General features: G+C 34.9%; 1 protein-coding gene across 1 annotated transcript in view; it reads right to left on the bottom strand.

Moving 5' to 3' along the window:
• The window catches only part of LOC150104979 (obg-like ATPase 1), a 343,661-nt gene that overhangs the window by 93,245 nt on the left and 235,459 nt on the right, over positions 1-14,957 (bottom strand). Inside the window, exons 6-7 of the mRNA XM_090396086.1 lie at positions 11,686-11,861; positions 3,135-3,212 (exon numbers count right to left, since the gene is read on the bottom strand). Coding sequence (XP_090252212.1) covers positions 3,135-3,212; positions 11,686-11,861 — 254 coding nt within the window. The remainder of the gene's footprint in view (positions 1-3,134; positions 3,213-11,685; positions 11,862-14,957) is intronic.

Here is a 14,957-nt window from a genome sequence, read left to right as displayed (position 1 = left end):
CATCATAAATTCTGAGGCATTCCTATATTTAAAAATATTCTTACTATTTATTTTTATTCTTCATGTAATCTTTTTTCTGATAAATTTACTCTGCTAAAAGAAAAAGGTGTTTATTGATACGATGAACACATTTATTGTGTTCAGTGATACGATACAATGCAAGAATCAATAAGAAGTATTTCAGGAGGTATAAAACAGTAGAAGAAGTAAAGAAAAGACATTAATGAGGCAGTTTCATTCATAATGAAAAGAAAAATACAAATGCCCTTACTTACATCCTCCTAGAGACATTGCTTTCAAACATACTGTTAAAAACATTCTCAGTATATTATTTACATTTTAAACATTAAAAAGTTATAAAGTCAAATTTTATGACAAGTGATATAAATCTGGTACAAAAAATTACTGATCGAGAGTTAATGGGAAGAGAAGTTTTACCTTGATGATAAAATACAGCCTTTTAACATCACCACTGGACAAATATGATAGCTAAGAAGAGTAACGACAATGCTGAAATATAAACTCACAAAACTCTTTTAAAACCTCTTCCCACATTTAGCTGAATAGTAAAATTCCAATTACATGATGGAGAAAATTATGACTGAAGTTTTTCCCTTTCAAACAGACATTTGTCTGTTTGAAAGGGAATACATGTAACAGGTATAGCAGGGTATGGAGATAGGGTTAATATCTCTAGCATTATAAAATTAAGTTTAGAAGAGCAAGTTATTTGGCACTGGACTTGATACACAAAAGACAGATGGGATGATGAAAAGAATCAGTGATATCAAAACAGAAGGCTTTCAGGTTAACTTGAGGGTTTTCTATGCCAACTATACAACAAAACATTTGGAGTTAACTTTATGATTCTAAGCAAAAAAGTGCTTAAATCTACTAATGAAAACATAAGAACCATTGCATGTCTATAGTGAAGCATATAATGAAACAGAAGCCTTACATCACTCTGTGCTAATTATCATACAAAACATTATTTCAAGCAAACACTTCTCCAGTCAAATGATTATGTCCTTTGGTTGGAAAGACCTGGGTATGAATTCCATCTAGGATGTGAAGAACTTTATGACCAGGCTACCTACCAGCAGGACAATATGACTTCATATCAAATTGTCCTGCTATCCTATAATGCAGAGCACCTTTAATGCCACTAAAATACAGGCTTGCCTTTTCTCTTGCAAAAAAAAATCTCAGCTCACCAATCCTTATTCTCAGTAATACACAAATGAATAGAAATTATCAGATCTCTCTGCTTTGACTAACATTTACTTCCAGTCTCCCTGGCAAAAACAGATCATATCACCTGCATCTTCAGTATCTAAAAAACTAAGCATTCCCTTCTGCCACTTCTCAGAATACTGCTCATGTGTTTGAGGTGGTGCACCTGAAACCTTAAAAATTCTTAATGCTGCCTAGAGGAGAAGAATTTGACTCATGATTATGATCCCTTCCATGCAAACACTTCAATCTCTGCTTCATAATGCAATGTTTCAGTACTATATTGATTCTACAGCACTTCCATGGTCAATGTTCCATTGAACTGGCAACCATTTTCCACTTTCTGTTGCACCTGCTAAAACACAAGCAGCAGATGCCTGGCATCCTTTCTCAGTGCAGCTGCAAACACACCGAACTGCTTCTCCTGGAAATCTTCTTCATGAAGTATTTCTAAAAAAACTACAACCTGCAACTCTTCAAGAAAATTATCATTAAACTTCTACTTTCTCAATCATCACCTGCACTTCACACATTGCACTAGTGTGCTTATATGTTCTTCGACCTCTTGCATACAGGATCAACATTAAAAAACTTTCTTTCAGACATGTACACCATCTAGTCAAACTATAACCATTTCTTTTATTTCATAACTGGACATTCCACTCAGCCAGATGTTGTTCACATCACGATGACGGCCAACATATATGTTACTGGAAATGTGCGACTTTTTTTTTTTTTTTTTTTTTTTTTTTTTTTTATGTTGGGCCCATACACTGGAGGTTGGTTGGTCGACCTATAGTACATTAGTACCGTGTATAGGTAGTGGGTTGGGAAAGGAAGAATTTGTTTACATTTGATCTGAATAACTTTAAATTGTATTCATTTGGAAACATAGCAGGTAGGAGACTGTTCCACAGTGCAGCAGTTGCAGGGATGAAGGAAGAGGAATAGAAATTTGTTCTGTTTGTTTCTAGGTCTAGGACTTACTGCTTGTTTGAAGTTGCTGATCAACATGGGAAAGGAGTATGATCTGACAGACTCAGGTGTAATTGCTGAGTAACAGTGTGTGTGTGTGGGGGGTAATGGTGGACAGAGTTGAAGTTAAGAGGACATATTGCAAAAGTTGGAAAATAGCTCAAAGGATTACTTGGATGTTGAAAAACACACTAACAAGTAAAGATAGGGAGATTAGTATCCCTCTTTATAAGACTATGATTTTGCTGCATCAAAGATGAGTGATCAGGCTGGTGACAAGTCTGTGAAATACTCCCTATGAGGATAGGCTGAAAGTGTGTCATGAAAAGTTCAGTTAATAGGCAGAAAAGAAGAGACATGATAGAAACTTATAAGTTATTAAAGGGGTTCTATAAGACTGAAGCAAAAGAAAATTTTCAACACATGACAAACGGAGAGACACCTATGGATCATCCATGAAAGTGTGTAAGAGCATGGCCAATAAGAATATGCAGACCATATTTTTTTTCTTTGAGAGTGGTGAACGAGTGGAATGGAATGCCAGAATTAGATGCGAGTGCCCTGACAGTGAATGAGTTTATTTATGGAGAGGAATGACAGATATTGCATGTATAAAGATTATTATGGCTCTCCTGTCTCATGAGTCTTTTGAGTACATGTTGATACCCATATAATAATAATTGGAAAAAAGTTAGTCAATAAATAAGATTTAAGAATTTAACCAGTGATCAAATATTCAGAATAATTCAGAATTCAAAATAATCAAACATTCCGATTTAATACACCACAAACTATTCTCAAATGCTCACAGAATTTTACTATAATCATACTTACTAGTAACTTTCTAATTAAAGAAGGGTTATAAATAAACTACAGAAAATCTATCTCAAATATTAGTCTTACATGTGTAAATCTAATTTGCTCACCTCATTTGCATTCCAGTCTCCAAACCGAACATGTTTTCTTTCATCGACAAGATGCTGTTTTATCTTACATAATATATCCTGGAAGATTAAAATGTAACAATGAGTGACTTAGCTGAAATGAATAACTAAACATATTTTGCTGCTGAAAAATAAAATTAACACTTCTTTCCATATTAAGCGAAATAAATAAATAAATAACAAGTAGCAGGGATTAAAGAAAATAAAAGTGTTAATAATGATAATATACTAAATGTGTTAATTTTTCTAAAAATTTAAGCATTTTCATGTTTTCTACTGCAATCTTTCATTACTGAAGATATGTAGAGAGTGCTTTAGCAACATCTTGTCCTTTATGATATACAAACAGAATGATTTTTAAAAAAATTAAATCCTAACTTAAATCATCATTCAAGAATCAGTCAATCATTTTTCTCTATTTTTGCTTTGAAAGTGTGCATTTCCCTGCTGGGTTGGCTGAATGGATAGAATATCCATTCTCCAACCAACAGGCTATGAGTCAGAATGCCACAGTGGCATGGATGTTTGTGAAAGTCTTTATTTTGGTAGCATACAATTTATATGATCAACATGGGACCATTATTCTACTTACAAGAGATCTGAAATGGCTTGAAAAAGTAGCATTCTTAGTTTATAGAATGCTACTTTTTTCATAGAATGATACAGATTTTCAACCTTTCTTGAGTGGGTTCACATTAAAACTAAAAATAAAAAATAAATATACAATAAAAAAATTAGTATGTTGAGTTTGCCCTAATGCCAAAGGTTACTTAAACTGGATTTACAACTTATTTAAACCATGAATCCATAACCTAAATTCCGATAGTAGTATAGCATAGTGTTCGAATTTCTTGTGGGCAAGTTGATATAAAAACTGTTTTGATGCATTTAACAAGGTATGGGCAAAAAAGTTTCTTAAACCAGTAACAGTTTGGAAGCAAAGAAAAACATTCGATTACTGGCTCATATCAGGTATACATGCTACTATTTGCCATGTAACCCTATAGCCAATTTGCCTCTGGATATGTCCAATCATATTTAAATAATGAATTCTAAGAAAACCCCCTGAGCTACATTTAATAAAAATCAGTTAGGCAATAAAATAAATGTCTGTTCCAATACAATCATCTTGCAAAAGAATGCTTTAAAAAGGGCTCAAAAATGTTTATATAAAATGCTGAAATACTGATAAAGTTGAAATGAAATATGAGGCTAATCTTACTGAATGGCAAGCAATATCAAGTAGAGTGATGTGGACAAATATCAGAATAGGGAACTGGACAATGAGACATTTGTGCTGATAGTCCCACAGAAAGTTCTACTAAGGTAGAAGTGGAGGAATTTTTTGAGGCTTTAGAGAAAGCAACTGACACAATGAAAAAGGAAAGTTGGTCCTTGTTGGGGATATAAACAGCATAGTGGGAAATGATTGACACACATACATAAATATTTTGGGAAAATTTGGAGAAAAGAGCAAAGCTAATAATAATGGCAAATACCTGCTGGATTTCTGTTCAAGACATGGACTGGTTATTACTAACACAATGTTCCACAACATAAAAATGTGCACAAATTCACATTGAGAGAAGACGCAAGGAATAAGAAAAGTCTCACTGACTATGTTATTGATAGTGATGTTTTCTCCCTGTTGCAGGATACCAGAGTATAGAAGATTTAAAATTGGAAGTGATCACCATTTAGTCTTCAGCAGGATGAAATTGAATTTCATATTGAAATGAAGAACATGCAAGAAAGTTTTAAAGTGAATAAAAGTTAAGCAGCTCTTAGATGTGAACTGTAGACTAAAATACACAAACATTATTCAAGAAAAAATGAAAGAGTTTGAGAACAGGAACCAAACCTTGGAGATTCAGTGGCAAGCTTTGAAGAAAACCCTGATTGATTCAGCCAGAGAGGCATGTGGTGAGGCTGTCTGCAAGGATAGAAAAATCAGAACTCCATGGTGGACACAGGAAGTTAAAGAGGCAGTGAAGGAAAAGAAGAAAGCATATCAAAAGTTCCTGGCAAATAAGTCAGCTTGTGCTCTTAGAGAATACAGAGACAAATGTAAAAAAGCTAAACACTGTATAAAATTAGCTAAACAAGTCATGGGAAGACTATGGTAAGAACACAGAAAATAAATATCAGGAAGGTTGCAAAATATTCTGGAAGCTGTTGAAAAAGCTCAGAAATGGAGGAAAGAGTGCTGTGAAAGGAATTAGAAATGATAAAGGTGACATGAAAACTGGAGAAATAGATATCATTGATGTAGGAGTAATTACCTTGAAATAATTGCTAAATGAAACTGCAGTGACAGCACAGTGGTAAAAGAAACTCAGACATGCAATAAGGAATACATATACATACTTGAAGTAGAAAAAAGCCATCAAAAGCCTGTAATAATGTGGAAAGGCAGCTGAAGTGGATAATATTCAACCAGAAATGCTCAAGTATGGAAATATAAGAGTTTACAGTGGCTGCAATGTATATAGTTCAGAAGGCCTGGACAGAGGGACAAATTCTAGATGATGGAGTAGAGCTCATAGTACCCATCTATAGAAAGGGAAATAAAACTGAATGTGAGAATTACAGAGGTATTTCCCTACTGAGTGTTCCTGGTAAGATATATGCAAGCATACTTGAGAAACGGTTGAGAAGGATCGTGGAAGAGAAGCTTGGTGAAGAACAAGCTGGATTCAGGCCAAATAGAGGCTGTCAGGATCAGATTTTCACTTTATTCAATTTATTTTGAAAAGCTATTCAAAATGTCACAGTTATCAGGTGTCAGTATATCAAACACTATATGAAGCAATACGTTTATTTCAGTTGTAAGTCAGCAGCTAGAATTGAAGGAAGTACAGGAAGATGGTTTAATGTTAAATCTGGCATCAGACCAGGATGTACATTATCCCCTGTGTTATTCATTATCTATATGGATCACATTATGAAGGAAAGTTGTACTAAACAACCTGATATCAAAATTGGAGATGTTAATCTCAGCTCTTTGCTTCATGAAAATGATGTTGCACTTCTAAATAAATCCGCTACAAGTCTGCAAGATTCTCTGACTAAAATCACTCGGCCAGCCAGTCTGACTGGCCGAGTGGTTAGCGTATTTGCTCTCCAGCCAAAAGGCTGCAGGTTCGATTCTTGCCATGGGCATGGATTTTTGTGATTGTCTGTGGAAAAACTAGTGGTGGTAGTCGGCGGTAGATGGCATTGTTGTAGTTGGTGGATTGGGTGGTGGTGCCCTCCTTCGATGAGTCTATGGACTCCCTGGAGGTATCTAATAATAATAATAATAAAATGAATAACTGTTTTAATAAATTTGGTATGAAGGTCAGCAATAACAAGACAAAACACAATGAAAATAGGCAGAAGCATCGAAAATATCAACTGCATTGTGAATGGAGAACCTATAGAACAAGTGAAAACATTTCAGCTACTTAAGCACAATTTTTAGTGAAGATGGTAAATTAAATATGGAAATAGACAACAGAATCAAAAGCTGGTAAGAAGTGAACTGAATAAATTTATATGAAATAAGAGAGAAATTAGTCAGAACACTAAATTAGCTGTACAGAAGACAGTGTTCAAACCAATTTTAACTTATGGATCTGAGAGCAAGGTTAGAAATAAAACACTTGACCAAAGACCAGAGACCGTAGATGTGAGAGTCCTGAGAAAGATTAGGAGTGTGAACAGATGGCATCAATGGCAATATCATATTAAAAATGAGGATATTAGGAAAGAACTTGACATTGTTAGCATCCAGGAATGGATTAGCAGAGGTAATCTCAGGTGGCATGGTCACTTAAACAGAATGGGAGAGGAAAGATTAGCAAAACAAGTGTTCTCTGCCATATTAACAGGAAAAGACCCAGAGAAAGACCAAGATATAAGTGGATTGATACAGTAAAAATTCCTTAGAAGACAGAAATATATGATCTCATAATGTTGGAGTCTTGACAGGTAACAGAATGATTTGGAGGAAATTTGTAGATAGGAAGTTAGTAATGGTGTAAGTTTTCCATTTTCCATGCAGTACTATCATATCCTGTGCATCCCTTGAGGGTACATGTCAGGAATTTAATGGTGATGATGAAATGACAGCAAATAATAATTTCAGGCAAGAAGCATGTGCTCACATTCGTCTTGCCTAAATTCAAAATTTAAATTCAATTTAAAAGCTTGATGCAGTGAAACTTGTCTTGTCATGATGGCTGAGCTGTGTAAGGCATCAGACTCATGGATCTATCTTTTCAGCCAGCAACCTTGGCAGAGAGGTAAACTTACTATTATCAGCCAAATTCAGGCCAAATATTATGCCTCATTTTCAGAATACTATGATAACATGTTATCATGATACCCTGAATGGGAAGTAATATTCAAAAACCTTCAATTAGATCTCATAATACATTTGAACTAAATTACTTGAGATATTATCTGATGAGAAACAATCACAAACATGCTGCATGGGCAGGAATCCTTTCACCTGCACCTGTTTCAAGTCGAATAGCTTGTGAACTGTTTTTGTTCACCAAAAATTAAATTTTGCTGTGTCTTTAAAACTTAAACTCTTAAAATGCCACACATCCAATTAATCAAAACTGAAATGTTGATTTTCATTTAATAAAGATTGTTATGTAATTATATTATATAAAGACTCAGTTTCTTTTCTAGTCCTATGCCTTTCATGGAATGGAATATAAACATCAAGTAAAAATTATTAGTTTATAGAGCAGAATTTGCAGATTATCTAGCCCTCGGCCTGCTTTCATCATGTATCAACTACAGATTTTCAACCTTTCTTGAGCAGGTTCACATTAAAACTAAAAATAAAAAAAAAATGAATATACAATAAAAAAAATTAGTATGTTGAGTAGAAGAATGCTGTATTTATTAGCATTAAACCACTTCACATTTTCTTTTTTTTTTTTTTTTTTCCAAAATAATTTAATTAATGGACTAGTACAGGCTACTTTCAACAAGAACCTACAGTTAATATAATATCTTGCAAAGAATGTACTAGTTGTCAGAAATAGCACAGTTGAACATTTGTAGGAATTCTAAATTCAATTTAAAAGTTGATGCAGTGAAACTTGTCAGGACTGCTGAGTTGTCTAAAGGTGCCAGACTTATGGATAATCTCCTTTTGTGTAATAATGATTGTGGTCCACAAATGTGGACATGGGTTCAAATCCTACTCCTGACAACAGTTTTTTTAGAGAAAGAGGTAGATGAACTGAAGGTGCAGCATATTGAAAAATATGAGCATGAATACAATAATGGAACTGGATGGCATGTTGGCCTGTGTGTTACATTAATATGCAAGAGAAATGACAGTCTCTCTGATAAAGTTGCTCAATCTAAGTCTCAAATATGGTAAAGTTCCAAGGGAGTGGAAAGAGGGGTAAGATAGTTCATACACATAAAGGTGGCTCCAAGATGGAAGTAGCAGATTACAGACTAATATTTCTGGAGTGATGGTTAAAGGTAAAATCCAACAGTGGATGGATAGGAATATAATATGCTATAGCAGATAACATAGCTCTGTAAAAGGAAGGTCCTGTTTTGTCATTTACTCACATTTTATAACAGAACTAGAGAGTTTTAAATCAGAATTAGAAACAGAGTGAGCAGAATTAGATAAGGGAAATGCCACGATACTGCTGAACTTTACAAAGCCACTTGACAGAATACTACATGGAAAACTATTACGAACATTGGAACAAATAGGAATGAATATTAAGCTGGTAGCATGGATAGGGTTATCTGACAGACATTAGAGAGTAGTATGGTGGAGTGGTATCTAGGAGAATGAGGGTGACTAGTGGAGTGCCTCAGGGTTCTGTACTAGAGCCACTACACTTTAATTTGTATATTAATGATATAGGGAATGATTTATTTAACCCTCTCATGCACAAATTTCTGTAATGGTGATTAAAAAACCAATAGTAGCTGTCCACCACAGTGGACATGTGCATGAGAGGGTTAAGGAAGATATTCAGCTGTTCACTGATGATGCAAAACTGGAAAGGGAAATAATAAATAAAGGTGATGTAGATATAATGCAAGATGATTTAAATAAATGAACAGTGTGAGCAAAGGATAATGGCTGTCAATTTAAAGATGCAGAATGTAAAGTTATGTATATTAGGTTGAAAAGGTTACATACCATGCATCGCATTGATGGAAATGGATTGCAGGAAACTGACGAAGCTAGGGACTTGGGGGGGGGGGGATAATGGTGGACATAGTTGAAGTTCAGAGGACACATTGCAAAAGTTGGTAAAATGGTTTAAAGGGTTATGGGATGTCGAAAAACATGCTAACAAGTAAAGAAAGATAGGGAGGTTATTATTCCTCTTTGTAAGGCTATGATTTAGCTGCATCTCAACTACTGTGCACAGATTTGATCACCTATGTTTCTTGGGGGGATCGGGTAGTAGTGATGGAGAAAATACTTGTGTAATATACATATAGACCGTTTCTCTAGGACTGTGCTCAGCCCAGCTCCACTTTGTATTATTTACATGCACATCACAGATCTGTGTTGTACTCCAATGATGAGTAACTACTGAACTACTGTAATATTTTTACCTCAGTGCTATTTATTTCATTAAACCACAATAGTGTATATGTAGTAAAGTGTATTGTACAAAAAAAAAAAAAAAAAAAGGAAGACATTGTTCTAAAGCAGTGCTTCCCAAACTTCTGGATGTCAGGGCCCCCTTTACAAAAATTAAAATATTTCACGCCCTCCCCCCCCTCGAAAAAAAAATCGTAATAGAGAGATATATTATTATAATATTTATTGTATTTATATTCAATACAAAACATACACAGCGAATATTGCAAAAATCAAATGCATGTATTACATTTTTTGCTTCTTACCGTTTGGTTCTGAAGACGATGCAGGCTGTTCTGGTAAAATATGAAATACTGTCCTTTTTTTTTTTTTTTTTTGAGTCTGTTTCTGCTTCTTCGTGGGATTTTTTTTTATTTTTTTAATTTTTTATCAGCCACTTATCCATCTCAGGGTTAAATTTTTTCACATAGAATAGATCAAATAATATCACCACTTACCGATACTGGCACACCACAGACTGACAACATGAAATTAGTGATTATTACCTGAATAAGGGAATCCCAGGACCAGGAACATTTTTCTCTTTTATGACTTTTCTCCCTTTACGGTAATTAAACCTAACGCGAAACAGACAGCAAAGACAGGTTATTAAAACGTGCATATGATTGGTGCGGTATTAACAAAAGATTGCGCAACCGAAAGATAAAAGCATAGCTGACAATTGAGTTGAAATGCTAACTCTCTTCAACCGAATTCCATATGTGAAACTGCCATAACATTCATTATATATATATATATATATATATATATATTACTTAGTTTTAACACTTTTACGAATTTTAACAGGTTCGGTTGAATTTTATTGTTGCCTTGGGAAAATTGAACTCATACACATCTAATTAATAACAATAGTTTTTAGTTAGATACTGTGTTTGCCCATGCAACATATGGTTTTGTTTCAGTCTATACAGCATAGTTTCTGTATGAGGGGATATGTGATTCATTAATTAGTGTGTTTTTATCCCAGTTGTCTGTAATTGCACTATTTGTTGAGAAATACATTACACAGACTCCTCATACCTTATTCACTGGCATAATAAAAGTACTTGTTTTTATTCCCTCTGCAGTATAGTGGTTGTTAGGGAGGGGTGTTGTTTACCACTGCAAGTGAGTTACTGTCTCCCCACATGAACTTGTTTAAGCTTTTTTTTCATGTGTGAAGTATATGTGAAACTTTTATTGGTAACAGAAAACTAGCTCGGATGACAGTGATAATATAAAACGAGTTTTGATATGTATATAAAATCAATATCAACAGTCCCTGATTACGAACACGTGATGAAAGGGACAGGAAGATTTGGAGCTTCCTTGGAGAGCATTCGAAGTAAATACAATTAACCACTGCTTTGAAATGAAACATATGAATAAACAATATTTACTAATATTCATTAAGCGCCGAAATACGCAGGAAGCAAAGTTTGTGAACCAACACCAATGTGTGAATTTTTGCATTAAAATATAAAAAAATAACAAAAAAGAAATAATAAATAATAAAAGTTAAATACGTTTCTTTTGAAATAAAAAAATCAACTTAGTCTTAAAACATTTTAAATTTGTTTTCATTATTTCACGGCCCCCCTGAACAAAACCTACGGCCCCCAAGGGGGCCGCGGCCCACAGTTTGGGAAGCGCTGTTCTAAAGTATGCTTTAATGAGATTTTAATGCAGCATACTGCAAGGAATTTTTCCTCCAGTAACCATTTTTTCCATGTTTGTTACTGGAAATTATAAAATCTTTTCCATAGTAGGCTATTTATGATTTAAGAGGAAGCATATAATTTTTCAAGCCAATTAACAGAAATGTAGAAATAAGTAAGCAATGCAGATTTCTTTATTTTAAGCATTTAAATGAATCTTAAGAAAAACAAATAAAAAACTTACATATTCTGGTTTCATTTTTTTATCTCCACCCCTGACTACCGTTCGTTCCAACTTATCTAATAAAGTAATTATATATTCTTCATCCTTTAACCGTAACTCTTCCTCAATAATATGAATATCCCGAATAGGATTAACATCTCCTTCAACATGGGAAACATTGTCATCTTCAAATACTCCTAATTAAATAAATAATTTACATATTTATAAAATGCAATACAAGCAATTTAAATTGAATTTCGCATAAAATTTTAAATTCCCAATGTAATTTATAAAAAAAATAAAAGTTAAAAGGACCAGGATCGGTTTGACAACAGCAGCAATCTCTTTGGTGGAGAGTATGGATTTACTAAAGGATGATTGTGTGTTAGCAATTGCTGCCACAAGATGAAAAATGCATCAGATGACAATGACAGTGCATATGCATTTGCAAAGGCTTTATATATATTATCATCTTGTCATGTAGTAACATATCAAAAGCCTTTGCAAAATCTAAACATTCCACTGTGTATGCATCATTGTCATCTGATGCATTTTTCACCATGCGGCAGTAATTGCTGAAACACAATCATCCTTTAGCAAATCCATACTCTCCATCAAAGAAGTTGATGCTGTTGTCAAACCAATTCTGAATCCTGTCATAGTAATAATCCCACTCATTTGCCCATTCACCCCGTCTGTTTGGATCGTCTTGTAATGCTACAATATCTACTTGACTCCTTATACTTCTTCTCATCTTTGCATCATCTACAAACAATTCTATGTTCTTATTCAAACTTTTTCCAATATCATTAACATACAAATTAAACAGCAGTGGCACCAAACACAAAGCCTTGAAGTGCATCAGCAAGTTGTGGGAGCAATGTCAGAAATGAAAAGTCACTAGTGATGCACTTCAAGGCTTTGTGTTTGGTGCCACTGCTGTTTAATTTGTATGTTAATGATATTGGAAAAAGTTTGAATAAGAACATAGAATTGTTTGTAGATGATGCAAAGATGAGAAGAAGTATAAGGAGTCAAGTAGATATTGTAGCATTACAAGACGATCCAAACAGACGGGGTGAATGAGCAAATGAGTGGGATTATTACTATGACAATACTGCAAAGTTTTAAAATTTGAGAAACAAAGTTGGGAATTTAGGGAAAACATTTCTAAAAACTGTGAAGACAGCATAACAGATTATGGCAATGAGGCAGAGGATGCTTCTGTATATGAAGTAAGGAGATTATGGTTCCATTGTATAAGATCTTGATCAGGTTATATATGGATTACTGTCTACAGATTTAGTCAAAAGGATGAGGATATATTGGAAAGGATCCAGAGATGATGACTGAGGTGGTTTCTGGTCTCTGGAATACTGAATATGAAGAAAGATTGAAAAAATGCAATTTGCAGGGTCTAGCAGATAGACAATGGATATATGACTGAGACATACTTGTTTGATTCAGGAGGTTATTAATTACCGTGGAAGTTTTTCAATGCAGAGAGAGAGAGAGAGAGAGAGTAGAACAAGAAGCCATTCCTAGAAGCTGTATAAGGAAGATATGAGTGGGAAGATGAGTAGGTTTTTTGGGAAGCAGTGGATGATTGGAATGCATTACCTGAGCATGTAGTAAGCGTGGAGATGGTGAATGCATAAAAGGAACAGTTTGATGACTTGTGTGTAACAGTGGGACCTTCCACAATGAGTATTTTGACCTTATGGAGATCTAATAATAATAACTTTGCTGACACACTATAGGATAAATAAATAGAATTCAGTTCCCAAAAAAATATGTGATTAACAGTGTGCAATTTGATATCAGCACCACATTTTGAAGTAATGATCTATTGGGCTGTTGCAAATGAAATGGCTGATTTTAAGGACGATTGAAAAAGAAGAGAATAAAAAGAAGAAGAATACCTGTTTAATCAAAGTAATCTCCAGCAGCATCAATGCATTGTTGCCAATGTGTGGCAAGGTCATTTATACCACATTTGTAAAAATCAGTGTCTCTGGAAGTGATGAAGTCCTCCACTGCCCGATAAATTGATGTGCATTGGGAAAGCATTTCTTGGACAAAAAATGGCTCAAGTGCCGGAAAAAATGGTAATCTGTTGGGGAAATGTCAGGAGAGTATGGAGGATGAGGCACAATTTCGTATCCCAAATTGTTGACTTGCTGTATGGTTGACACTGCTGTATGTGGTCGGGTGTTATCCCGAAGCAGTAGGACTCCATGTCTATTCACAAGTGCTGGTTGCTTAAGGCACAATTTGTCATGCATTTGCTGCATATTCTGTACAATATCGAGCTGCATTTATCATTTCACCTCGTGAAAGGAATGAGTGGTGAATAACACCAGCAGAAGACCACCATACAGTAAACATCTCCATTGGATGCAGAGGTGCCTTTGGAGTCCTTCCTGGAGCATCTTTCACTCCCAACCACTGCGACGAACGTGAACGATTGTCATAGAACAGCCACTTCTCATACACAGTCACAATTCATTGCAGGAACCTTTCTTCTTAAGAGAGAAGAGGACGCTTCCAAACGCAGTATTTTCACCAGTGAGTTCGTGAGGCACCCAATTGTCGAGCTTCCTTTCTTTTCCTATTATTGCCAAGTGCCGTGAAACAGTTGAGAAGTGTACATTTAGTGTCTGGGCGATCTCTCGTACAGTTTGTCGTGGAGCTGATTCGATTAAATCCTTTAATTCATTCAAATCAATAGAGGAAGGACAATGGCCACAGGGTTCGTTTTGTAGCCTCAAATCTCCTGAGCGAAATTTTGCAAACCAACGGATCTCTCATTAGTTGTTCCTCCACCGAATGCTTTATTGATGTTTTTTACTGCAGCCGCTGCAGAATTTCCCAATTTGAACTCGTAAAGGTATAGCAACCTTAATTGACTGGGTTCCATGATTGACTTGATGTCGGTAGTATTCAATGTTTAATGCTCATTGAACGAAACAAATACTACAATTGCATCACCCAAGTGTCACGCTGTCACATGACATAAAACATTTGCATATACCTCAGCGCTTGCTTTCTTCAGCAACCAGTAGAAACCTGACAGTCATTCAACGTCCATTTCATTTGCAACAACCCAATACAAATCATCATTTGGTAGGTAATACTGCAGTACTGGTTGATTTCACTTGTCTAGATACAACTGATTACTATCATGATCAAATACGGTGTGTTTGTAAATGTTTTTTGGTGGAAGATAAATTTCATCACTGCTGCCTTATAAACAGGAAGTATGAAGTAGCTTAAAAAATCCATGTTTGGTC

The sequence above is a fragment of the Typopeltis vanoorti genome, chromosome 7, assembly GCF_054136105.1.
Source record: "Typopeltis vanoorti isolate ZY-2024b chromosome 7, IOZ_Tvanoo_1.0, whole genome shotgun sequence".
NCBI lineage: Eukaryota > Metazoa > Arthropoda > Arachnida > Uropygi > Thelyphonidae > Typopeltis > Typopeltis vanoorti.
Note: the sequence above shows the minus strand (reverse complement) of the source record. Positions and strands in the feature narration are given on the sequence as shown.